We start from the raw sequence: 23,774 nt of genomic DNA on the forward strand, positions 1-23,774 counted from the left end.
AGAGAGCTCTCTTGGGAGCAGCGGTGGTCGTGGGAGGCTGGCAGCACCCTGGGGAGGGGGGCAGCCACCTCTGGGCAGGGGTGTAGGGAGGCAGACAGCGAACCAGAGGCAGTGATTCTCAAGTGGGGGAGGAGGAGGGTTGAGCTCCCTCCCAACAAAATACCCTGAAATTCCCTCTCTGCAGTTCTGGTTGAATCATCCAGCAGTGGAAAGTGTCGCCAAATCCATGGCTCCAGACAGGTATTTGTGTCATCACTCAGCTGTACTGGCAGACTGTCACATCCTGGACAGGATGCAGTGCTGGAAGGGCACATTGCTGTGAGCCAGAGCTGAGGATGGCAGGGACAGTCACAGAGAAGACTTGAGTCATTCCTGCAGTTTGTTCATTCTTTTGTCTTTGCAGCGGCTCCAGAGTGAACTGCCCCTAACGCCTCAGCAGCTGGAGACTGTTTTCGACAGCTTGGAACAGAACAATAAGGGATACCTGACGCCTGTGGAGTTCAGCATGGGACTAGGTAAGGACTGCACAGAGGCAGAGGAAGGAAAAAGCCCACGTGTGACATGATGTTTTATGTTGGTAAGAAAGAAAGTGCAGTGGTTCTGCTGAAGCTGCACCAGCTATGCAGGACAATGCCCCATGCTCGTGTGAGCATCACTGGAGAAGGTGGGTGTGCCATACAGCTATCCCCCTTCCCAAGGCTTTGTGTTGCCTTCTTCCCCAACTGTTACCTGCCTACCTGGTAGAGCCGGCTTCTGAACATCTCCTGCTGGAGATGGTACATATTGCAGCCTGTATCTGGCTATCTGATCCTCAGTTATTCATCTGGATAAGGACCCTCATTGGATAAAGGAACAGCAATATGCCCCTTGCCAACTGTCTCTAGCTAGTATCAGTGCTGTTCAAGAGCATGAGTAGGAGTCCTGTTAGTAGACTAGAACACTGGCAAATGAACTTTTTTTTTCTTCTTACTGTTGTCTTTTCCAAACACTAGGAGAATGCTGCTTCTGTACCAGAGTCCCCACCCAGCAGCACAGGTGCTTAGTTGCCTTAGCTGGTTTTAAGCTCCCAGAAAATCTGCACCTGTTAGCACCTTCCTTGGACATGTGGAGGCGTTAAGTGTACCAGGTCAAAGCAAGTGAACACAGATGGTCTAGGGTTTTCAGGAGTGATTTCGCTGTCCTGGTTGTTCAGATTGTGGCTGCTCCTGGCTTTCTCACAACTTGGGAGGGAGGGCTTTTGGTGCTTGAATTGGAATGGTCAGAAACAGCCACTGTGAATGAAGAAGTTGCAAACATTTCCTCTGAATAAACCCAGAAAGCTGTGTCTTGGGACAGTCTGTTCAGAGACTGTATTAACCCACTGAGGAGTGCCTGCTGACTATGCCTGTTCCTGCCTGTGCCCCTGTTGGCTGATTCTGCTGCCTTCGCTAGGAACAAGAGTAATCTCAGGAGGGTGGGCTTTCCTGTCTTGCACTATGTAGAAGGTGAGCAGGCAACATTTGGGCACCTTGGCATCCACGGTTCCCTTTGTGTTACGACTTGGTTATTCCCAGATCTTGTTGTTTGAGACATTTGTCCCAGCCACGGCCAGAGATGGGCATCATGAGGGCACCTGCCTCAGTGCCACTGCTGGTAGAGGTAGGCACGTTTTCCCTTTGGGTCAGGTACCACCCTATGTTGCCAGCCTGGCTCTGTGGCACTTACTCTAGTCTAGGCAAAACACTTAATTTCTGCGTTTTTTCTTTGCAATCATTCTTTGTGTCTGGAATAATTGAAATCCTTTTCAGACTTTGCCCCTAACTCAAGAGTTTGGCCTGGCATATTGCTGTATTCCTTATGGAGTGTACAGGGGGGAATCAAGGAAAGCCGTTCAAGCTGCAGTCAAGTCTGCTTCTTGAGAGGGCTCCTTGCTCCTTCTAGGATGACAAAACAATCTTCAGATCATTCTCTACCTCAGTTTTCCTATCTCTACCTCAATTTTGCCATCTGTAAAAGAGAGATAACAAGAGATAATGACTCTTTCTTTAAAGCAGACATCAAAAGTGCCTAATCTAACCCCTTCTCCTCAATTAACTGTCTCAGCATCAGGCTTTAAGCTGAGTAGGGCCTGTGTCTCCACACTATAAGTTTTTTTACAGCACATTTTAAGAGCGGGAAAGAAGCAGCTCGATTCTGGATGCACGGAGTTAGGAAGTGGTAGAGTTAAGTCCCTTGAGGTAAAATAATGATGGATATTTTTCCCCTTAGAGCAGCTTCATGTTCTGATGTGTGCTCTGAACATCCTTGACTCCTGGTCTTGCAGTTGGGCTGTCATTTCTGCCTTTTGAGCCAAGCAGATATATTTTGGAAAGGAAGAGTAACTGCTGATGGAAGTCTGACCTCTGTATACAGGATGGGGGCCTGTGTTTTGGATAGGATTGCTTGATTTGTTTCTTGAGAAGAAACTGTTCCCAGCACCAGTGTTTGTCACATGCCTTGCATAGCATGAGGTTCTTGTGGAATTAGTGTCACAGCATGAAACAGAATCCAGAGAGCTGGAAGCCCTCCATACGTGGGATGGGGCAGGAGGAGGTGCTCAGAGGATAAGTTCATTCTGTTCAGACACTCTACACAATCCTAGCAAGAGGCTCTCCTTGTTCTGTAGCACTTGGACCAAATAGATGTAGCACAAGAGAAGGGAGGGATAACGAGCTCCTCCTCATTTTTAAGCTGAGGAACTGAGGCATGGTACTACTCAGGGCCGGGTGTGCAGTCCCCAGGGAAGTTGTGGGATCATTGGCAACTGGAACTCACAGTGCCGCTCCGTGGGAGTGAGGTGACCTCATGCCGCGTGCTTTCCGTGCTGAGAATCCAAGGCCGTGGGTGGTAGATCATCTTCATACAGATGTGAGCCTGTTGTTGGGCTGGGAGCCACCTTCAGTCCCAGCATTGCAGACTGGACGCTGACATCACTCAGGACGTCAGAACGGAGGCTCTTTACTGACCAGGAGCTGTATTCTGCCCCAGCAGAGTGTGGGCAGCTGCTCCTGCAGCTCTGTCAGGCTGCCACGTAAGTAGCGGCTTATTAAATGACACCCCATTTGACTTTTTTCATTCTCCTTCTTTCCTTCTCCTTCCACCAGGGAAATTAATAGGGATTGAATTGTGTCAAGGGGCTGGGAGAATGGATCACTCCAGACACGAGGAGACCTTTGAGTCAGGCTGGTCAGATGACTTGGACCCAGCAGATGATGATGAAGAGAAACGATTCTGTTCCATGATGGAGCAGCTCGGAGCAGCCCAGTTGTTTGAAGAGTAAGTAGGGGAGTCGCATGGCATTACTTTCACCCTGTTTTGACCTTGCAGTGCCAAAACTTCAAAGTACCAGAGCAGACCAAAGAGGTGAACTGAGCTGCTTGCTCTCGGAAACACTGCTTGGGTTTTCATATGCTTGGTACCAAATATAGTGAGGGTTTCCTCATCAGTTACCAATTTCTTTTAGCTCAGTGCTTTTCACAAAGAGTTTCCCAAAGTCCAGTTCATACCACAGCTGTAAAATATAACACTTAGTGGCAGGCATGGAAGTTCAGCATAGGCAGCAAATGAAAAGAAGCATGGGAGGGTTAGACAAGATAAGGAGGAAGAGTGGGCTGTCTGTTCCAAAATGATGTGTGACTGTTTATGTATTTTCAGACAATCAGTTCTAGGAGTCTCCATGAATAATCTGTGCTCAAGTAGTTGCTTGGGACTGGGCTGATCTTGAAGAATGTGAAAGGCTAAGCTGGGCAAGGGATGCTTACCTGAGCCTTGAAACTTGGTATTAATGCGGTGGGCATGTGGCCCCAATAGGGTTTCCTGGCCCCAGTGTCATCCAGCCTGTCTTTACGTTTTCCAGAGTGAAGCACTGTACATAACTGGTTCTTACTGATGCACAACTCCAGGGGCTGGGGTGCCAATTGCATCTGTGGCAGTCATTTTTTTCTGGCATTGTAGTCCAACAGTGTTGCCAGTTTGCAGGGAGCGGCCCAGGTTAGGGAAGGAGAGAGTCAAACTTGGAGACTGAAGCTGAAAGTGAAGAATTTTGCTGCTTTCAGAGTTGCATCTGTCACAAAACAGACTTTTTTTGTCTCCTTTGCATTGTGATGCAAAGCACCTGTGTGTATTTAATGCTAAACAACTTTTCCTATCCCAAAAAATTCTGGAAAGCTGTTATGCCTCAAATAATTGGATGACACTGTGAAAGGAAAACATTTTGGGAAAAACAGTCTCTACTGTTTATAACTCTGCTTTGAGAAGCATCAGGTCTTAAAGTGGAATTATCCTGTGTTTTATTTTGACCTCTTACTTGCAGTTTTATGCAATGAGTTCAGTAGCTACTTCATGTCATGCCTTTGTAGCAAGCCAGCTGTTGTAAAGAAGTAATATAAAACAGAAGCTAATTGGGGTCAAAGCAGGAATCTGAATTATTTTCACTGTTTTCTCAGGAAATAAATGGTTTTATTTACTAACAGGGCTCAATATTATCTAAAACGAAGTTTTGATGAAGTGCTACAACTTTTTCAGTTTGGGAAAGAAAAAGGAGGCTGTCATGTAATTGTGGCAGAGGAAATCTCAGAGCTTTTTGGTTGTTTATTTTGTTTGCTTTTTTTCACAAAGAATATTAAGGGAGGCAAATACATATACAAAAAAATTCTATTTGGATAATGTCTATAGATATAATTATTCTGTATATTTCAAAGCAGTTCCCCCAAAGTATTTAATAGATTTAAAAAAACCCCAAAACATCTCTTGACTAAAAAGAAGCATGAAATGATGTCTGCAGGCCTATAAGACTCTTGGGGAAAGAGTATAAGTGCTGTGTTAAAGTTGCATTGAATTAAATGTCAAAACAATGTAATCATTACTGCAGGTTTAGAAAAACAAGAGTTTTTCTAGGGCTTTTCTCCATTGTTATTCTGATGGGGCACCTGAGCAAATTTGTGTCTTTTCTTGTGCCTCAGTTTCCAAACCCATTAAAAAAAAAAAAAAGGACAGTAGCAGGACCAGTACAGTCCTGGTGTAAGAAAAACACCTGTGATGTGTGCTAAAATCCCTGGGCTATAACAGTTTGCTGCTTGACCATAACTCACAGGAAATTTGCTGAATATTCATCTCTTCAAGTCTTGATTTACACACGAAATGTCTTATTGCTGAGTACTTGGGGAAAATAATAACTCCAGGATGAACTTCCTAGATGACTCCCTTTATTTTAACCTCACAACAGGTGCCACTCCACACACGTGCTCTGTCATTGTCCAACTTCCCTCTTTGCTCTGATGGTGTAATGAGGGGCATCACAGGAGAACAGCAGTTTGTCCTGAGTGCGTGTTGGAGTTGGAATAACAGTCCATAAGATGACACAGAAACTCATTTGCTTTCCTTCTCTCTTGTATGGTTGGTGCAGTCCACATGAGATTCGGGAGCTCTGGGCTCGGCTACGAAAGGAGCGTCCGGAGCTCTTATCCAATTTTGAAGAATTTCTGTTGCGAGTTTCATCGTACATAAGGGAAGTGAATCATGAGAAGGAGTCCATGGAACAGGCACTGAAGCGGTGAGGAGAATATCATGGCCATTTGCTGTCCAGAACCAGCTGGTGCTTGGGTCCTGCCTCAAATGCAAGGAGAGACTGGGTTACAGGATGTAGAGGTTTTTCTTGCTGTGATAAAACGACTCTCTATCTTGATCTGATCCCCATGAGTTTGTTTGGCATCACTGCCCACCCATAACACATGGTCTGGTTAAAATCCTGCTCAGTGCCACTCAGCTGCTAGTAGGAATCCATATCCACCCTCCTCTTCCCTTTCTGTATTCTTTTTCTCTCCTGACCTGTGTGCACCTGCCTTTTGTAGGAAGGAGTCAGACCATGACCGAGAAGTCCGGTGCCTTTATGAAGAAATGGAACAACAGATCAAAGCAGAAAGGGAGAGGCTGGTCTGCCAGGTACCTCATCTATCTCTTGGCTGAAGGCAAACTTCCTTTGGTCTGAAGCAGAGGTGGTGCCTCATCTGGCCACCGACCAGCTCTTACTCTGCTGGGTGTTGCATCACAAGCTTTGTATCTTTACCTTTGCAGGAAGCACTGAGATATGACAGGAGTAACCTGCTCCAGAAGGAACTGCACAACAAAGAACAGGAGCTGGAGAAAATCCTCTACCGCCAGAAGAAGGTAACAGGACCCAAACCGTCCTTAAACAAGCACATCCCCTTCTGCTGTCTTTCTGCTAAGGCTTTCTCTGACCCAAAATGGTGTTCATCTCCTCAGGGTTAGTACTAGCTAATCTGGCACTAGCTGGTGTAGTTCTCTCCTGTTTCTAAAGTTCTTGAAATGGTTTGTCAAATAATTGGTTTGTCTTCAACTGTAATGCTTTTCTGTGAATGTTTTGTCCATGCATTCTTACCTGCTTTGTATTCTCTTGGCACAATCTTCCTATCAGTTGTACAGTACTGGCAAGAAAGACAGGGTAAAGATTTGAAAGTTGCGTGTTTACTGTCCTTTGTGGTGTATAAGGAAGATGTGTATGGACATAAGAGAGACAGATTTCTCTAGTTTTTGTTTTCTGGCTGCTCCAAAATGATGTGTAGTGAACAGTTCTGTGACACTTAAAGAGGTATATATTGTGGATTTGCATTTGGGCACTTGATGTACTGATTAATCAGTCTCATAAGAGATCAAAGCACAGACTTCCTTTAGTCTGCCATCAGTGGCATGGACATTTGTATCCCTCTTGTGGTGTAAGACATCCTGAATGTCATCCTCCTTGGTGTCTGAAGAATTGCTACATGGACCCCACAGAAACAAATCATGGCAGGCACCTGTAGGATGCTGGTGAGTGAGGGCATCCAAGTTGGATACCTAGCTGTGATGTGGATGAAACAGCACTTCTCTGAAAACATCAGCTCACTGTACAGCAGCTGGAAAAGCCAGGAAAACTGAGGTGCCATCAGGAAGGATATCAAGAATAAGATAATGTCAGTATATTTTTCCTGTTGCCCACATCTTTGAGTGCCTCATTTGGTGGGTGCAGTTCTGGTCTTCTCTAATTCCACTGTGTCCTTCTCGGGTACGAAGATATGGAGAACTAACATTACTGGCGAAATGGAGCATCTACCTTAGGAAGGGAAACCAGGAAAGCTTAGATTTGATTTTGGAGAGAAGGGGACTGAGCTTTATGAACTCGGGAAAGTGACAGATAAGGTCCACATAAAACTTATTCCCCATGTCCTGCAACAGAAGAGATGAGGGACACTCAGTGAGACCAGTATGAATTTGATTTAGAAGACCATACTTCTTTACACAGAGATTAGTGCTGGACTTTTGGCCGCAGGAGGCAGGGAGTATGGGCAGTTCAAAAACTATTTGGACAAACAATTGTACAATAGGCTTGTAAATGTTTAGTAAAAGGAGGAGTGGTCAGAGATGTGGCTTCTAACATCCCTAGTGCAGGGGCCATGGATGCTGGGGGTGTATGAAGGGAATGGACCATAGCCAGGAGCCCAGGCACGCTCTTCCTAGGTAGCATCTCCTCTTGCTATGGGTCAAGGTAGAAGTGCTTGGGTTGCATAGACACTTACTCAAATTGTCGTTTCTCATGCCCTTAACTCTGAGCTGTGTAGATAATCGGCTCCCTCTTGTGGTGCAAGACCAGTATTGTGATTGTGCTATTCTACAGTATCACTTCCAAGTACAGGCAACATAAACAGCAGAGTTTTATGTGATGGAGATTTCTTAGGGAGGGGCAGGGGTGCTTTACTTTAAGTCTGTCCCCTGTAAGCAGGGGTTTCTTAGTCTACTACACTCCACTGCTCAGCATATATGGTCATGCCAAAATTTTCCCCCAATGTCCAAAGGACTAGAGGTCTCCAGGCAAAACTGGGTGTGGCTTGCCCTTGTAGCCTCCGTGGGAAGAGATGTAGGGTTTGTGTTTCAAGGAACCTAGGAAAGGTCAGCTCTGTTCATTCCTGCTCATTACTGCTGTACACGTGCTGGCAGAAAGCAGGGTAGCAAGGGGAAAAGCACTTTACCTTGTGCCACACTGTGCTGCTTTATTTTTCCTTTGAGAGGGGGAGAAAGTAGGCTGAGAGGAAAGGCAAGCTGAAGGTGTAAATGTGGAGGCTGACTCTGCCACCTGCTACCCTAATCAGACCTGATTCCTGGTGCTTCTCTCTGTTTGTAAGCATGGACTGTATACTTTTATTTTGGGCTGCAAGCTCTCAGATGGTGCCACAGTTTCTGTGCAGCAGCTTCAGCAGAGGGCCCTGATTATCTGGCCTGGCTGGCCAGATACTGAAGTGTCTGTATGATCATTCTTGCAAGGATCTACTGCGAGATGATCTACTTGTCATCTGAGATGGGCAGGTTTGACTGCTGCATCTGTCTGTGACTCCTTCCCAGACTGTGCCAGCCATGTGTGAGGAATTGAGTCACTGAGAATGCTTGAGAATGTGACAGCAGGCTTTCAGCTTCCCAAATCAGGCTTGTTAGTTGTGCTGGGGGCTTGTGCTGTCTCGAGTGCAGCTGTGTCCCAGTGACATTTAAACAGTATGTCTGTCTCCAGCAGTAGTAAAGGTCACCTGATCACTTGACTTTCTAGGTGTAGTGTGAGATGCCCCCTGCACCTCCATTTATCCCCTTTTCAGCTGCCGTGGGCTCAGGAAGTCCCTGAAGTAGAAGATGCGTTTCAGCAACTGTGTTTTTAATAGGTCCTGAGAGACATATTCCTGCTTCTGCCCAAATTTTTCCAGTCCTCCTTTGACCCTCATTTGCGCTCTGATTTCTACAGCTCCTGACAGCAGCAGGCTCCTCACGCTGTCTGAAGCACTTCCTCAGCTGTGCCTAATTGTATTGTTTGCTCCCCAATGCTGGCATAACGAGAAGGAATTCTTTCCAGTTCACCACCTCTATGCCACTAGTGATCCTGCAGACCTAAAGTTGTGTTTACCCCCTTCTGCCTTGTTTACATCTGCTTTTTCAGGTTGTTCTTAGAGGCATGACTGTAGCCCAAGACCCTCCTTCTCTGTGTTTAATCCCTCCTACTCCTCTCACATTGCAGCTGGAACATCAGCTGCAGTCACTGAACTCGGAGCAGCTGGAGACCCGGGTGCAGAATGAAAGGCTCCGGCACCTGAATGAAAACCTGCTGGAAGAGCTGGAGAAAAGCAAATGGGAGCTGGAGGCGGTGAAGGGGCAGTTACAGAAGCTTCAGAAGGAGGCTCAGCTTGAACAAGAGCAGAAGGACAGGTGGGAAAGGGCAGGAAAGGAGGTGTCAGGGTAAGGACACAGACAGAGAAGGAAGGGTGGGCAAGCAGTTAAAGAAAAATGGTTTTATTAGAGGATTGCCTGTCTATTCTTGAGAAAAAGAAGAAACATGCCGAGGGTCTTATGGGCCTAAATAGGAAGTGATACTGCTATCTCATGCCTACCTTTAGAGGGAAATGAATTTGCTCACTGATATTTGGCTAGAAAATTAGTCCAAAAGCACGAAAAAAAAAAGCCTAAAGGAGTCTTCTCCGTGTATTTTCCAGTTCACCATCACCTCTATAGTGCTATCTTTAAAGATCCTCTTCTAATCACTTGCGTTCCCCTCTCTGGGTTAAATCTAATAATACATAGATAAAACTTTGGGATGTTTCAAATCCAGATGGCAGTGACCATCCTCCCCATCTCTAGCAGCTGAGGAAATGGAGAAGATGGGTTGCCTGCCCTCAGGTTGGAGGAGAGCAGGAGAGCTGTGGTACAACCCAGCCATCCCAGCTCCCACAGCAGTGCTGCTTCCTCTGAATCCTCCTAGCATAAGGCAGGCCTTTATCTCTGAGAATACTATGAGTGCCCCCGAGAAAGGGATCTTTGTATTTTCTCTCCCATTAATTTATTTCCCCTTTTAAAATCCCTTTCACCTAGGGATGTGTTCAGAGTCTCCAAGAACATGCAGAAAGAGAAACAAAGCCTCCTTCGGCAGCTGGAGCTCCTCAGGTAAGAGCAAGGCTGGAGGGAAATGCTGATCTCCTAAGGGGCTGAGGTTTCAGCACTGCGCTCATTTCTCCCTTGGAAAGCTACGGGATTGTATTTAAGCAGTTCTCAGACTCTGCTTGTTTTTCTAGGTCCAGACAGAGTTGTGCAATCTGGCCAGCTCTGGCAGATTACAGACTCTGTTATTTCACGAGGTAATCCCTCCTCTGGAGGAATTCAGTCTTTTCCACTGGTTAAAGAAACCATGTGGAGCCCATTACCTGAGCTGGGATACATGGAAATCCCAACATGTCTGGCCTTAAATAGCATCTTTATCTCTGTCTCAAGCTGCCTTTCTGTTCTCACTTTCAAATGTTGCCTTAACCCTATTTTGGACAAGCACCTCACTGTGTCTTTCCTGTGTCTTCCTTTGGAGCAGAGAGATGAACAAGAAACTTCGAGATGAGCGAGACGCTTTTGAAGCCAAGAAGCTGGTTAGTCTAAGAAAGAAAACCTTAATTCCCAACCACCCTCCTTTCATCTGCTGCTGTTGCTGTCATCACTCGGGGGCCCGTCACTTCCACGGGGGACAATGACCTGAGCTCACAGGGCCTGGTGTGGTGCCTAATACAGACTTCTCAGCACCTCTGTGTCCGTGCTGGAGACAAGCTCTGCTGGTTGCTGTTGCCAAGTGCCCGGGTTTAACCCCAGGCACGTTGGCTTGTGACTGTCACGCAGCCCTGTGCAGGGCTGCAGCGGGTGCTGCCTGCTGCACACGTGGGGTCTGCGTGTTGTGCCAGGCACTGGGCATGTGCAAGGAGGGGAGTAAAGCTAGATGTGTCCCTGGAGCTGGGTGATGAGGAAGAAGATGGATTCCCGGATGTGCTGCTGGCTGACTGGGTGTGGAGGGACACACAGGAAGGTTTTGGAGTTTTCCTGATCCCTTGAGTTTGTAGCAGGTGTTTTCAGGTGTTCCTCTGGGGCAGCTCCCCCTTTCCTGTGAGCTCTGCAGGGTGGAGGTGCAGCAGTGAGCCTTGTGTCAGAAGGCTGGGGTAAAGTAGGGCCTCTGACATGTAGAACAGTCAATCTCTGGCCCTTCCCTGATGAGCACAAATATGGGGTCTATTTTTAATTCTTACTGTTTTTTCATGAAAACGTCTTTGCGTTCCCCAGTGTCCCTGGCAAGGCTGCTCTGTCCCCTTGGACCCATCCCTGCCATCATGTGTCTTTGCCTGCTCTGCCACTGTGCCCCACTTGAAGATCTGGACGTAGATGCCTTGCAGTGAGGACAGGCAGTGGTAGGCTGTGAGAGCCTTTCTGTCTGATACCTAAGGGAATGTGGAAGGAAACACAGGGATTGTGCCCAGAAAGGGGGTGGAATGCCCTGCTGGGAGAGAGGCTCAAATTCTTCTCCAGGTGGAGAGCTGTATAAAATAACGTCAGTAACCCTTTTGGATGGAGACGAGGTGTGTGTGCACATGCCTTTGCATGTGTGTGTGTATTTCTGAAAGCTAAATTAATTTTTTTAATCTCTATTTTTAAAGCTGCTAACTATGTGTATGTGCACCAGAGCTTCCTGCTCCCTCTTGGAGAAGCAATAAACACAGTCACTCTGTAGCAGTCCAGGGCAAGTAGGCGAAGAAAATGGTTTCTTCCTCTTCTTTCCATGTGTTGTGCTTCTGGGTTCCTGTGGGTGGGGCGGGTGGCCTGTGGAGACCATGGCTCAGGTATGTACTGCTTGTCTGCTTCTCCTCTATTCTCTTCTCCCGTTCCCCTGCTAGGACCTGCTCGAGGCTGCTCTGAAACATGGCAGTTGCAGGCAGAGCCAAGAGAGAGCCTAGCAGAGAGAGTCATAGCACAGAGGAGCCAGTCTCTCCCTTCTGCCGCCCCTGGCAGTAGGGAATGAGGCAGCATGCTGGGTGGAGTCCTCCTGCCACCACTGCTTACCTGGCAAGTCTGTGTCGTGCTGGGCAGTTGAAGCCTGTACTGGAGTAAGGTTTTCTTCCTCTGGCCACTCTCGTTTCAGTCGGCAGGAAAGCAGGGCTCCAGGGGATTGCAGAGATGCTGCTGCTGCCATCATACACCTGCAGAAGATCTGCTGTCCAGCCTGTCACACTGTAAGGGTGACAGAAAATATCAATACTCCCTACAGCAGCAAAAAGGAGAGTCCAGCCTTCTGATGGGGATCCCTAGTGTGCAACACACTCTCTGCCAGAGACTATCATTGCCTTTACAGGCTAAAAAGAAACCCAAGGCCTTAATACCCTCTGTTAGTGCTGGGAAGAGCTATGTTATTTCCATGAAATGAAGGTGTGATGAGAAGAGGTTCTTTCATAGCAAAAATTTTGAAGTGGTTGGAAGGAGGGGTCGGGCTGTTCATGGGTGATAGCAACCAAGTCACTGCTCCTTTGTTTTTCTCAGTGCCCAGCTTAATACCTTGCTCTTCATAAGAGTTTCTGGCCTTGCCAGGGTGGGCAGACCCTGGTCCCGCGTCACTGTGGGGCGCTCTCTTGTCCCAGTGGCTGGGTCATAAACAGTGATGTGTGGCTGTTTCTGCCTATGTGCAAACCACTGATGGGTATTTTTAAGACCTGGGGATCACAGGTTTAGTTTCACACCCATGACCCATCTGGCTGTGGAGTTATGCTTGCATGCTGTATATTGGCAGAGCAAATTTCATGTCTGCTCATCATGAATAGTGTTTTGGTACTTCAACTACATTGCACACATATTTGTATTTCACTGATAAACCAGAATCTTTCCCATCCAAAATGCTTGTACATGTGCTGTTGTGGAATCCTTGCCATCATGTGTTATTCAGCTGTGATGTTGTCTGTCCCTTTACCACCCTGGTGAAAAGCCAAGTGTTGCACAAACCTGGCAGGCCAATAAAGCATGGCAGAACCAATGGCAAAACACGACCCATTGTTTCTCCTTTCTTACCCAAGTTTGTGCTCTGTGAGCTGTTTCCTCTCCAGGTAGGATTGTGCCGTAGCAGATTGTGTGGGAGTCCTTTTGCACCACAGGTGACTTGGAGGTTGTGGATGCTCCACTGGCCTGTAACACGGTGTCCTTCTTTTTGTGTAGCTAGAGGGTGCCCTTGAGTGAACCTGCTCAAACACTGAAACCTTCCTCCTCCATCCCTGCTGGAGAACCACTGGTTGTCTGAAACTCAGTCTAGCTGTGATGGCTGAAGTGTTGCTATGCTCTTGGGGTCCTTTGCCTTTGAAGATTTGTGCTCCACGGTTGTGAGCCTCTCAGTGCTGGATTGTTTCAGTGGCTGGAGCTTCTCTTGAACACCAGTTTTACATGTAAAAAATGTTTTGTTCCCCTCCCTTCCCCCTAAAGTTCCTAAGTTGGGTGAGGCCCTCTGTGGAGTCCAGAGTGTCTGCTTTTGTTTGAATGCATTGCAGTAAAAGTGTTCTGGGAGTTCTGGCCAACAGAACAGCTTCTTTATTTTCTTGCCTTTTTAAATAAGCCTTCGGTAAGGGTTATTGAAGAAATAATCTTTGCAGTTCTCCCCCTGGGCTGTGGGCAGCACAAAGGAAGGCCTGTCCAGAGCTGCCTGCAGGTGTTTGGTCAGTTCAGAACTGCTGTGAGAGGCAGATCTGGCAGGCTGAAAACCCTTCTTTCCACACCTTTACTCCCAGAAATAACTTGTGAGGACATGTTAGAAATCTCCAGACTTGCAGACTGGATACATCTCCCTTTCTCCCAGTGCCAATGCAACGGGCACCTTGCTGTGCTGTCTCAGTGTTTTGTGTGTGTGGCCAGAGCAGTGAGCCAGTTTGGGGTGAGGGGGGAACTAGCTTTAGCACAGCATTTGGAAGAGTTGCAGGTCAATCCTCTCTGCCACAGGCTTTCCTGTGTGATTGCAGGCAACCTCCTCATCTTTGACTCTGCTGGGAATGCAGAGCTGCTGTACAGGGGGGAAGAGGGTTGTGAGAGAAGTGGTCCTGCTTTCTCCTTCTCTGGGGAGCTAGTGAATACTGGCTTTAGGAAGTGTACAGTCTGAGGTAAGGTGGGGGAAAGCATGGAGAGGGATATTCATGTAAGGCAAAGCACATGCATTGCCCTTTGCAGCGTGGTCTCCTTCCTTTCCTGAGGTTCATGTGCAGCTTTGGGTGAGCACTGGTGGAGGAGGGGTATTAGTGTCTTCTGAGGAGGGGGTAATTGGCCTGTCCCACAAAACATCAGCATAATAAAGAGGCAGATGGGGAAAGAGAGATTCAACTGTGAGACCAAGTGGAGAACAAACTGCAGAAATAAAAATTCTGGCTAGAGAAAGAATTCAGTTTGGAAGCTTACTAGTTTTGATAAATTATGTTGTGAAGGAGAAAGCAGCAATAGTGATGGCTTCTTGCACGAATTAAATTATCTGAACTAAGGAGATCACAGCCAGTGCTTGTCTCTGAACCTTCCAGTGGGGCACTACCACTGCACCATGTGGGGCTGCAAGGGCTCCGGCCTTGCCTCCCCAAAGTGCTCTGCAGAGGTGGTGAGTGGTTGATCAGGTCCCTGGGTTGTAATCATTCTCCATTCCTTCTCTTTTCAAATTCCAGGTGCCTCAGAACAAAAAGCCCCTGTTGAAGAAAGGGTCAGTGCTAGGCAGTTACCTGCTGGACGACAAGCCGGTCAAACGGTTAGATGGGTGTCTGTGTTGTGTTCATGGTGTCAGTCTGTGCCCGCTGGAGTAGCTTGTCAAGCTGTGTCTTGTGTCTGGTTCTCCCACCTTGGTGCTGGCTGGTTTTGGGAGCACAGAGGGGTGCAGCTTTTCTGTGGCTTGAGCTGCCTCTTGGCATCAGGTAGTGTTGGCTCAGCATGAAGCTGAGATACCATTAGCTAATTTCCACAGGGAGGTAGCCCACCTGCTGCTTTTAACTGCAGCAATGGGGGAGCAAACCCAAATGCCATCAGGTTTGGAACTGTTCATGGGAAGGGAGTCATAAAGGCTGCCTCTCACCGAGTCAGGCAGCTCTGTTGAAATGAGTGGATCAACTCCCAAGTGTGCCAGTTCCTCCTCTGGCAGAAGTCCTGTCCACTGGTACCTCATGCTAGAGCCCGTATCCCTGGGGCATGGGAGAGGGCAGGAGTTGCACTAGGCTTGGATTCTTTCTGGCAGGTGAGGGCCCTGCTCCAGGTGTGTTCATCTTGCCCATCTCCCTCTACACCTCTGCAGAAGCTCACCTGGTGCACCAGTCCTCCCTTTAGGCAGGGCAGTAAACGTGTCTGTGTGGCCAAGGCCTTTTCTTCCCCCCACCCCGTACAGGCAGACTGTACAGTTCCTTCAGTACCCACATATGCCTGCCTGATCCATGCTGGCATTTAGCATCAGCCCTTGTGAACTAGTTGTGTGACCAGCAGCTGATATTGGCCAAGCCCTGACCTGGGTTGGAGCTGCATCTCACCTGCAACTGCTGGCCCAAACAAGTTTTAAAGGCAGCACGCTTCCCTATCTCTTACCAGGTCTCTGCAGAAGGTTCCATTGCTCCCTGGTTCCTCCTAGTGCCAACCAGAGACATGGGTTTAGGCTCAGAGTTTCTTCCAGCTTCAACCCATCCTTAATGCCTGCAATTCTGGTAGTGGCATTTAAGAATTGAGCTCCAGGCTCCTTGGCTTATGGACTGGTGGAAAACCAGGTGGACTGTGGAGCGGGGCTGATTCTTGAGCCCAAGCAGGGAGATTGCTTGGATAAGTCTGAGACAGAGCTCTTTTGTGGCTGTGTGACTTGGCACACATTGCTATCCATCAGATCAGACTACCATCTTTTCCCGTCTTCCTCCCCAAGTATTTCTTGCAGAGATCCTTCTAGCTGCTGCTGGCGTAAACCCACTGAAAAGGTTTAACAGGTGGAAAAGTCTGGCAGTAAGGGTGATGTGAGAAGGGGAGAAGTGGTTGCTGGCCCTGTCTCTGTCCCAGTGTTGTGTCACACCACATTTCTTGAGAAACAGGAATGAAAACAATGAGATCTGGAGTCACTTCAGAAAGTTTTGTGTCTGTCTGTCCTTTACGCCCTCTCCCCCCCCCCACCCCTCAAAGAGGCTCTTGAATCTCAGCCCCTCATTGAGTGACTTGTGCCAGCCCTGGGAGTCTGGGAGTATGTGTTGATTTTCAGGGGGAGGGGTTCCAGCTGGCCTGGCTCTAGACTGGCATTGAGGGCAGATGCAGGGAGGACAGCCAGGAATGTGAACTCCCTTTCATGGAAGTGTAGGCATGGCAGCAGGGGAATTTTTCAACCTGGATGAGGTGTACTTGTAGGAGTGAGAAAGGAGAGTTGTCTTGATTCCTGCACTAGTAACAAGAGAAGAATGTTGCAAAGAGAGGTGGAATGTACTGCCTCTGAAGAGACTGACTGTGGTAAGCTCTAATTTGCTTCCAAATGCAATCTGCTGGCCAGTGAAGGCAGTGGACGTGTCTGTGGTGGATAAAGCCCTTCGGGTGAGTTCTAAGTGTTCTCACTCCCTTTGGCAAGTTCCTTTTGTTCCTCCACTTACCATGTCAGTTCTACCTCCTGCAGAGCAAAGTGCATCACCCTGCTCTTGTGTGGGCACAGTCTGTGCGACACCTATTCCCAGCTGCCACAGATAGGGTTCCTGGGCATTTGTTGTCATTCAGAGCCAGTATGGCTTGTTGGAGCTTTAAAAAGGAACATCTTTCAGGTCCTGGCTCTCTTACCTTAGCAAGGTGTAGATACAGGCCAGAGCAGAGCCAACACCAGGCAAAGTGACTCTCACCTGTGTGAGAATGTTCACTGGAATTTGCACACCTGTGCAGGTTTCTGCTGCCTGAACTCAGTAAGACTCTGGTACAGCAGTGTTTGGGAGTGCTGGGCAGTTTCCCTGGAGCAGGACTGAGTGCCGGCAGCAGAGGGCACACTGCATGCAGCCTGCCTGGGATATCAGACAGCCCTCGCCCTGCTCCCTGCAGGGAAACCCCTCTTCACTAACCTCAGAACCTTTGTTACTTCTTTGTATTGTATTTTGTAACAAAAAGAGAGGTATTTTTTTGCTGCCTTTTTTTTTTTTTTTTTTTTTTTTTTTTTTTTTTTTTTTTTTTTTTTTTTTTTTTTTTTTTTTTTTTTTTTTTTTTTTTTTTTTTTTTTTTTTTTTTTTTTTTTTTTTTTTTTTTTTTTTTTTTGGTTCTTTTTTTGCCACCTTTGTATGTTTTGCCTCATTTTTCGGTACTGAGGGAAATGGGAGGCAAAGAATTCTTGAAAAATCCAGAAGCCAGCAATTTTTATTAAAACCAATGAAATATTTGTTGGCATATATGAGTACAGCATAGCTCAGGTGAGCTGCCTCTTTTTCCTTAGTGCTGCCACTGATGACTTAGTCACGGGGAGTATGGGGAGTGTATGTATGAAGCAGAGTTCCTGCAAGCACTACATGTGCACTAATTAGATTGTATTGGTTGTTTCGGGAATTTGCAACCTCTTCCCTATCTCCTCACTCCCTACTCTCCCACCCTACCTGTGATGCTCATGAGCTTTAATACAGACAGCTGGCCTCTGCGGACCTTCCCTTCACCTTCCCAGCGGATGTGGCACTGGAAGAACCCAACAGAAAGAACTGTAAATACTTCCCAGGCAACGGGACGTGGATGAAGACAGGAGAAGGAGAAAGTACAAACTTTGGAGACAACCCCAGAGACAAGGAGAGATGGCCCTTGGCAGCAGATACTGAGTGGTTTAAGATGACTTTGAAGGGTGACACTGACTGCAGAAAAAAAGCAGATGGCTTAGATGCTGTTCCACTGCCTCCTAGAGCACAGCCTGTTGGCACTGAAACCAGGGTGAGTGCAGTTACTTGGGGTTCTTCCTCAAACACCTGCTACCAGGGACTTGAGGGTTTCTGACTCTTTCCCATCTAACTCCGGCTCCCTAGGTTTATAGTGCAGGGGTCCAATGCCTGCACAGATCAAAGCACAGCCTGAAGCTGGGCTTTTCAAAACTGAGTCCCTTTCTTCCATTGTAGCTCCAGGCACTGGAACCGGCCAGCTGTTCCCCAGATCGCATCTTTAAAGTGGTGTTTGTAGGGAACTCTGGTGTCGGGAAGAGTTCCTTCATCCACCGCTTCTGCTATGACAGGTTCTTGGCTGAGCTCAATGCAACCATTGGTAAGTAGTAGGGTCCCTGACTCATCTGGATAAGAAGGGTGGGAAAATCAGCCTGGATGAATGTTTTTTTGCCTGTATTATAGCCAAACTAAAGGTCAAGATGGTCCCTCTCCCAGTATTGAATCAATCTTGCAATTTCCCTGAACTAAACAGAGTTGATCCCTGGCCATTGTAACGATAAGCTGCTTTCTCCCTCTCCTACCTTGTGACCATTGTTACCTTCCTGACAGGTATTGATTACCAGGTGAAGAGTCTAATGGTGGATAACACCCAGGTTGCCTTGCAGCTGTGGGATACAGCTGGACAAGAAAGGTAAGTAATTTCTCTGAGGGCGCCCTACTGCCAGACTCACTGTAGGATAGGGAAAGTGCATGCAGCTCATTTCTACCCCAGGGAAAACTGCTAGCTTCAGAAAGACCAGAGAGGTCACAGCAGCTATTCCAGTGCACAACCTGCAGCAAAGGCCTGTTTCAAGAGATTTCTAGAAGTTTTCACTGTGAAGCAGGGCCTGGGGAGATCTCTCACAGGAGTGGCAGAAAAATAGTTTTCCATATGTGTGACCTGCATGCTTGTGGCTCCAGGTAGTCTGTCCATAGATCACTGTATGGTGTGAAGTTCAAAGCTCCTCCAACCCTCAAAGCTCTCTGGCATCAGCCTGCTTCTGGGAAAAGCTGCAGGACAGGGCTGCAGGTTAGGATAGAAACTAAGGCTCTGGATAGACATTCTGTTCTCAGATTTGGTTGTGCTACTCCTGTCCCCAGCTGCTCACCACCACCTGATACTCAGGGGGTGGAAAGGACTGTGTGAACCTTTCCAGGTCGGATTCAGTTGTCAAAGCTATCTGAATTAATCTGACCTGTGGGGAAGGTGATTTGAACTACCCTGCTTGACTCTGTCAGTGAGGTTATGGGTCCCTCCCACTGTCCCCTTTGCTGATAGACTTGTGAAAGTGATAATCCTTGGTAGAGGGACTGTGCAGCTTTTTGTGACAGTGAACATAGGTTCCCATTTGAAGGCCTCTAGTTTCAAAAGCATGAGTCACCTCTAGATGTTATCAGCATTGCTGGTGAGGACCAGAGCAGTAAAGGACACACTAGATCCTCATCCGCTATGAGAGATGAAAGCCCATCACTACCTTAATGTAAATCACATTTTACTTTGGATACACTTTGAAGCTTAAGATGAAAAGCTATTTCAAGAAGACCAGGAACCTCAAGGGCCAGACAAAAATAAGTACTGGGTATTTAGGACCAAGTATGTTATGTGGGCAGGCCTTCAGGAGGCAGCTGAGGTCATGGGAATATTATAATCTTAAACTATGCCGATGATGCTGTCTGCCTCAGTCAGCTGGACCATGCAGACCTGGTGGGAATGTACTAAGTAGGAGTATCTATCAAAAAGCAACTATCTCTTCCCAAATCAAGCTTCATGCTGAAGAAATAATGATTTCTGAAAGGACTCCTGTGGATACTTCAGTGCTGAAACTCAGCAGTGAGGGGAGTTATGACATAAAATGTGACATTTTACTGGGGTCAGGTTGCATCAGAGGCCAAATTCAAGATATTGTCTGCAGAAGGATCTTTAGCATTAGCAGGTCTTAGATGTGTGCTTGGAAGAGAGAACTTGGCTCCAATTAGGAGACATGGGAAGACGCAAAAGCTTTTACTGCTTCTGGAGAAAGGTGCATGCTACCTTTGATGTTTTTTCTGGACCATCTGGCCTGTCTGGCAGTTCCAGAGATGCACCTTGACTGCCAAAGACACAATCTGTTCTTTCTCAGTTGGGTAGTTGCCAGAATGTCATGCCCTTATTGCAGTGAGAAAGAACAGGCTCCAGGCAATCATCTGAAGAGTTCAGGAGGGTCACATCTTGCTGCAGGTTTTCTTGGCTCATAATAGAACAGTAGAGTGTGCTATCCTATGCAGGGCTGAAATACACAGCTTTCCAGTGAGATCTCAGTACTTAAGTTACATTTAATTCCATCAGTTTGCAATCTGTGTGGTTATATCACGGCTCTGTCACAAACTGCTTTTTTTTAAGGTTTGAGTTTGGTTTGTTTGTTTGTTTGGTTTGGGTTTTGTTGGGTTTTTTTCCTCGAAATTTATTCAAAAAATACAAGCCTGTGGTTTTAATTGGTACAGAGAGGACACAGTAGATGTCTGGTGGGAGTTTTTCCTGGAAATTATGTCTAACCCCTGATTTTTTATGTATGATGGCATTGATTTACAGATTCAAAACTGTAAACAGACTCTATTGATGCTGAGATCTTAATTGCTGTTTTGGCAGCACTGGAGGAGACATTATGCATGCCTAGTTTGTACTGTGGTACAGCTTAGTCTGCAGATTCTTCCAGATTCTAGGGAAAGATCATGTTTTTTCCCAGCAATTTCCCTTTTCATAGGCAATTTCCTTTTCCTATCCCACCTAAGCAGATTCTTCTGTTTCTTTCTTCCTGCCCTGCAAAGGTCTTCCTTCCTGCTTTCTCAGCACCATGCATTTGGAAAGGCTCCTGCTTACCCTTGGCTGCCTGGCCTGCCTCAGGGGTGCAAGGATTTGCCCTGTCACCAGGGTGTACACACCAGCCCCAGGGGACATGCACGGGGGCTGCCAGGCCTCGCAAAGGGCCTGCACTAAAAGACAGACAATCCCACTCTGTTTCTTGTCGTTACACGGCCGCGGTTCTGAGAGTGCCTTTGGTTTTCTTTGGGCTCAGGTTTCGGAGCATTACCAAGCAGTATTTCCGGAAGGCAGATGGGATTCTGGTGATGTACGACATCACGGCTGAGTGCTCCTTCGTGGCGGTGCGGAACTGGATGAGCAGCATCCAGGTGAGGGCGGACCACGGCTCTCCAGTGCTCCTGGTGCTGCCACTGCCTTGCTCCAGACCAGTTCCAGCAGTCTGTCTGGGAGCGACATTCCCCAGTGCCCCAGGAGGGCCTATTGACCTTGTGGAGTTGAATTACCGAAGCAGATGCTGTGGGTGCTGCCTGTGGGAGTCAGTCTGGGACCGGGGGCTTTGTGTTGAACATACCAAAGCCAGTGCAGGCCACTGAGTGAAGGAGGGCTGCTTCTGTGGCAGAATGTGGTGGGACCTGCCGAAACAGTAGTCTGTGTTTGTAAGCAGCCCATGTGCATTGGCATCATCTAAACATGGTCACATCACACCTGTGCTCAGGTAAGGAGATCCCCTGATGTCCAGCCTACACACAGGAAAGGAAGACAGCCCTGGTGCATTTAGGCTCAGACCTGCGGCACAACACTTTGTATGGTCACATCCTGACTCTGCCTGGAGATTGGGACTAGATGGGACTGCATTATCATCAATAGTGTTTTTTTGTTGTTTCCCTCCTTTGCTCCAACTTTAAGAATTGATAATTTTTCTCTCTCTTTTTTTTTTCTTTATTTGGTAACTGTATATTAATATTATAGCTTGCCCCCCTGCCTTTTATTTCCAAACTCTCAATAAAAGCGTTCATCTGTGGCTTTTATCTGCTTGGGGAGACAAAAATACCCGTCTATATAATTTAAATAAGCTGTGTGTAGATGATCAAGATGTTGAATGGAAATTGTGAAGGGTGGCTTTGTTTTGATTGTGCTGAGTCTCAAAAAAACCAAGATCCCTGGGAAATGAATAAGCGTAGGATGGAGGTTTCTAATATTGTTAACTTCCACAAGCCTGTTGGAACAAACAAACAAACAAACACTCAGCTATTTCTTTGGACTCTCAAAGATCAAAGGTTAAGATTTTCAAAAACTAACCAGCCTCTGAAAATCAGGCTTCTTTCAGGAAGGTTAAAGTGAGCACACAGAAAATCAAAGCAGGCAAAATATGTAACTTTTAATATCTCTCTTGTTTTCCTCTGCCCATCTGTGTATTTATCTTGTTTTGAAGCTGTTCAGGTACTGTATTATGTCATCCAGGCCACTCAAGTCTGGAAATAACTTTGAGCCCCATTCTTACTCTGACGATGTTCTAGTGAGCCAGTGGAACTGAGGGAGTTTTAGCAGAGGTAAGGGGCACCAAGAATCACCTGTGACTAAACAGTCCCTGCAGAGACAGTGTACAAGAGCTGAAAGTTGCTTATCTTGCTGGGCCAATGGATTTTTAGCAAGAGATCATTGAGTTTAGGACAGCACATCAGAGGAATAGTACATCACATACACACAAAAATTATTGAACTTTAGTAAGAAGCTCTGCCTGATCTCAAATTCCCAACAGCCTTTGGGGCAAGCTGCTTTTCCTTAGGCATGTTATTTCCCTGAGATGAGTTTATGTCCTGTCTCCCCTCTCTCAGCATCCCAGCTGAACATGCCAGAGATTTGGAATACATTCCAGTAGCTTAAACTTCTTTCCACAAATCCCTGGGGCTATTGAAGGAATGGCCCTTTAATGAGCTAAAGGGCCCAATCCTGCTGCTGTTTGCATGAGCTGGAAGGATCTGCTCTGCGTTACTTCCCTCTTTCATCTGAGTTTCCAGGGTGCTTTACTCTTGTTTCCTTTGCAGGAAGGTATCGAGGATGGAGCCGTGGTCTTTCTGCTTGGAAATAAAATGGATGCTGTGCAGAGAGAGACCCGGAATGTGCCCAAGGTGGAAGGGGAAAGGCTGGCGAAGGTGTGACTCTGTGTTCTGCTGCTTGACCTGCTCTGCAGCCTCCCTCCAGCTGTCAGCAGGGCAGCCTGGCTGGGAGAAAGCCCTTCTTGGAGCCATTTTCCAGTATGGTACCTTGCCTCTCTCCCCCACTCCCTGTTTCTCCAATGTAAACATGTTCCGAGGTCCCTCTGGTACCAGGCAGGATGAGATGGTGGCCTTTATGTGGCAGGCAATGGCCCTTGAGGCAGGCTCATTTATTTCTCTTGAGCCTTCATGCCTCCTTACAGTCTTTCTGAGGGGAAGTTGCATGGCTCTTTTCCCATTTGAGGACTCCTTAATGTAACATCATCCTGCCTTTTCCCTTACTCCCTTGTCTGAATGCTTGCTGGGACCTTGGCCCCTGGGTGAGGGGAGGCTCAAAGTAGTTCCCCATCTTCTGAACTCTGCAACACAAAGGTAAAGGAATTAAAGTACCCTGGGAAGATACTTTCTCTTCCCAAACAACTTCCCCAGTGCTCCCTTTTGGATGCTCTGTCTGGGCCCCCCAGTGCTGGAAAAGCATCTCCTTTTTCTGAGCTGGTGAAGGGGTGATAACAGCCACTCTCCTGGCCCCCAACTGCTCTTGGAAGAGTTCCTGGTGGTGGGGGTGGACTGGGTCCCAAGGATGTGAATGAATGGTGGTGGAAAGGCGGCAGCCAACATGTGTGCTTGCTGTGCTCTCTGGCAGGAATACAAGGCTGTGTTCTATGAGTGCAGTGCGATGACTGGCTACAACATCATGGAGCCCATGCTGCACATGGCCAGGTCAGTGAACAGGAACACTCACCCTGGGATATTTCTCTCACTATACATGACTGGTGTGGGCTCTCCTGGGGAATGGGCAAGAAGAGGGATGGGGGGTGTCAGAGACTGACTTTCTGCCATGTCACAAAAAAAGACCTGACTCCCTGACTCCAGGTCATTGTCTTCTGCTCCTGGAGAGCATCAGTTGTAGATGTGACACTTTCACACACAAAATTTCATCTGGCAGAGCTAGTGTTGCAAGATTGGGAGTTTAATTTGAATATTTCCCCACATAAACCTTGTGTATTATCACAGTTTTTA

General features: G+C 47.3%; 1 protein-coding gene across 5 annotated transcripts in view; it reads left to right on the top strand.

The window, feature by feature from the left end:
• Nucleotides 1–23,774, top strand: part of CRACR2B (calcium release activated channel regulator 2B) — a 44,415-nt gene that overhangs the window by 18,752 nt on the left and 1,889 nt on the right. For 2 of the 5 annotated variants that reach the window (XM_027904631.1, XM_027904634.1), the window contains exons 3-17: nucleotides 404–515; nucleotides 3,123–3,294; nucleotides 5,423–5,569; nucleotides 5,868–5,958; nucleotides 6,091–6,183; nucleotides 9,068–9,255; nucleotides 9,916–9,987; nucleotides 10,403–10,457; nucleotides 14,526–14,605; nucleotides 17,460–17,754; nucleotides 17,937–18,078; nucleotides 18,309–18,390; nucleotides 20,792–20,906; nucleotides 22,584–22,691; nucleotides 23,398–23,474. In XM_027904631.1, the coding sequence (XP_027760432.1) occupies nucleotides 404–515; nucleotides 3,123–3,294; nucleotides 5,423–5,569; nucleotides 5,868–5,958; nucleotides 6,091–6,183; nucleotides 9,068–9,255; nucleotides 9,916–9,987; nucleotides 10,403–10,457; nucleotides 14,526–14,605; nucleotides 17,460–17,754; nucleotides 17,937–18,078; nucleotides 18,309–18,390; nucleotides 20,792–20,906; nucleotides 22,584–22,691; nucleotides 23,398–23,474 (1,829 nt within the window). Of the gene's footprint in view, nucleotides 1–403; nucleotides 516–3,122; nucleotides 3,295–5,422; nucleotides 5,570–5,867; nucleotides 5,959–6,090; nucleotides 6,184–9,067; nucleotides 9,256–9,915; nucleotides 9,988–10,399; nucleotides 10,458–14,525; nucleotides 14,606–17,459; nucleotides 17,755–17,936; nucleotides 18,079–18,308; nucleotides 18,391–20,791; nucleotides 20,907–22,583; nucleotides 22,692–23,397; nucleotides 23,475–23,774 lie in introns of all 5 variants that reach the window. The other 3 variants (XM_027904629.1, XM_027904633.1, XM_027904630.1) reach the window with 2 other exon arrangements.

The sequence above is a fragment of the Empidonax traillii genome, unplaced genomic scaffold, assembly GCF_003031625.1.
Source record: "Empidonax traillii isolate 1590-97213 ecotype Southwest subspecies unplaced genomic scaffold, ASM303162v1 scaffold1069:size343330, whole genome shotgun sequence".
Taxonomy (NCBI): domain Eukaryota; kingdom Metazoa; phylum Chordata; class Aves; order Passeriformes; family Tyrannidae; genus Empidonax; species Empidonax traillii.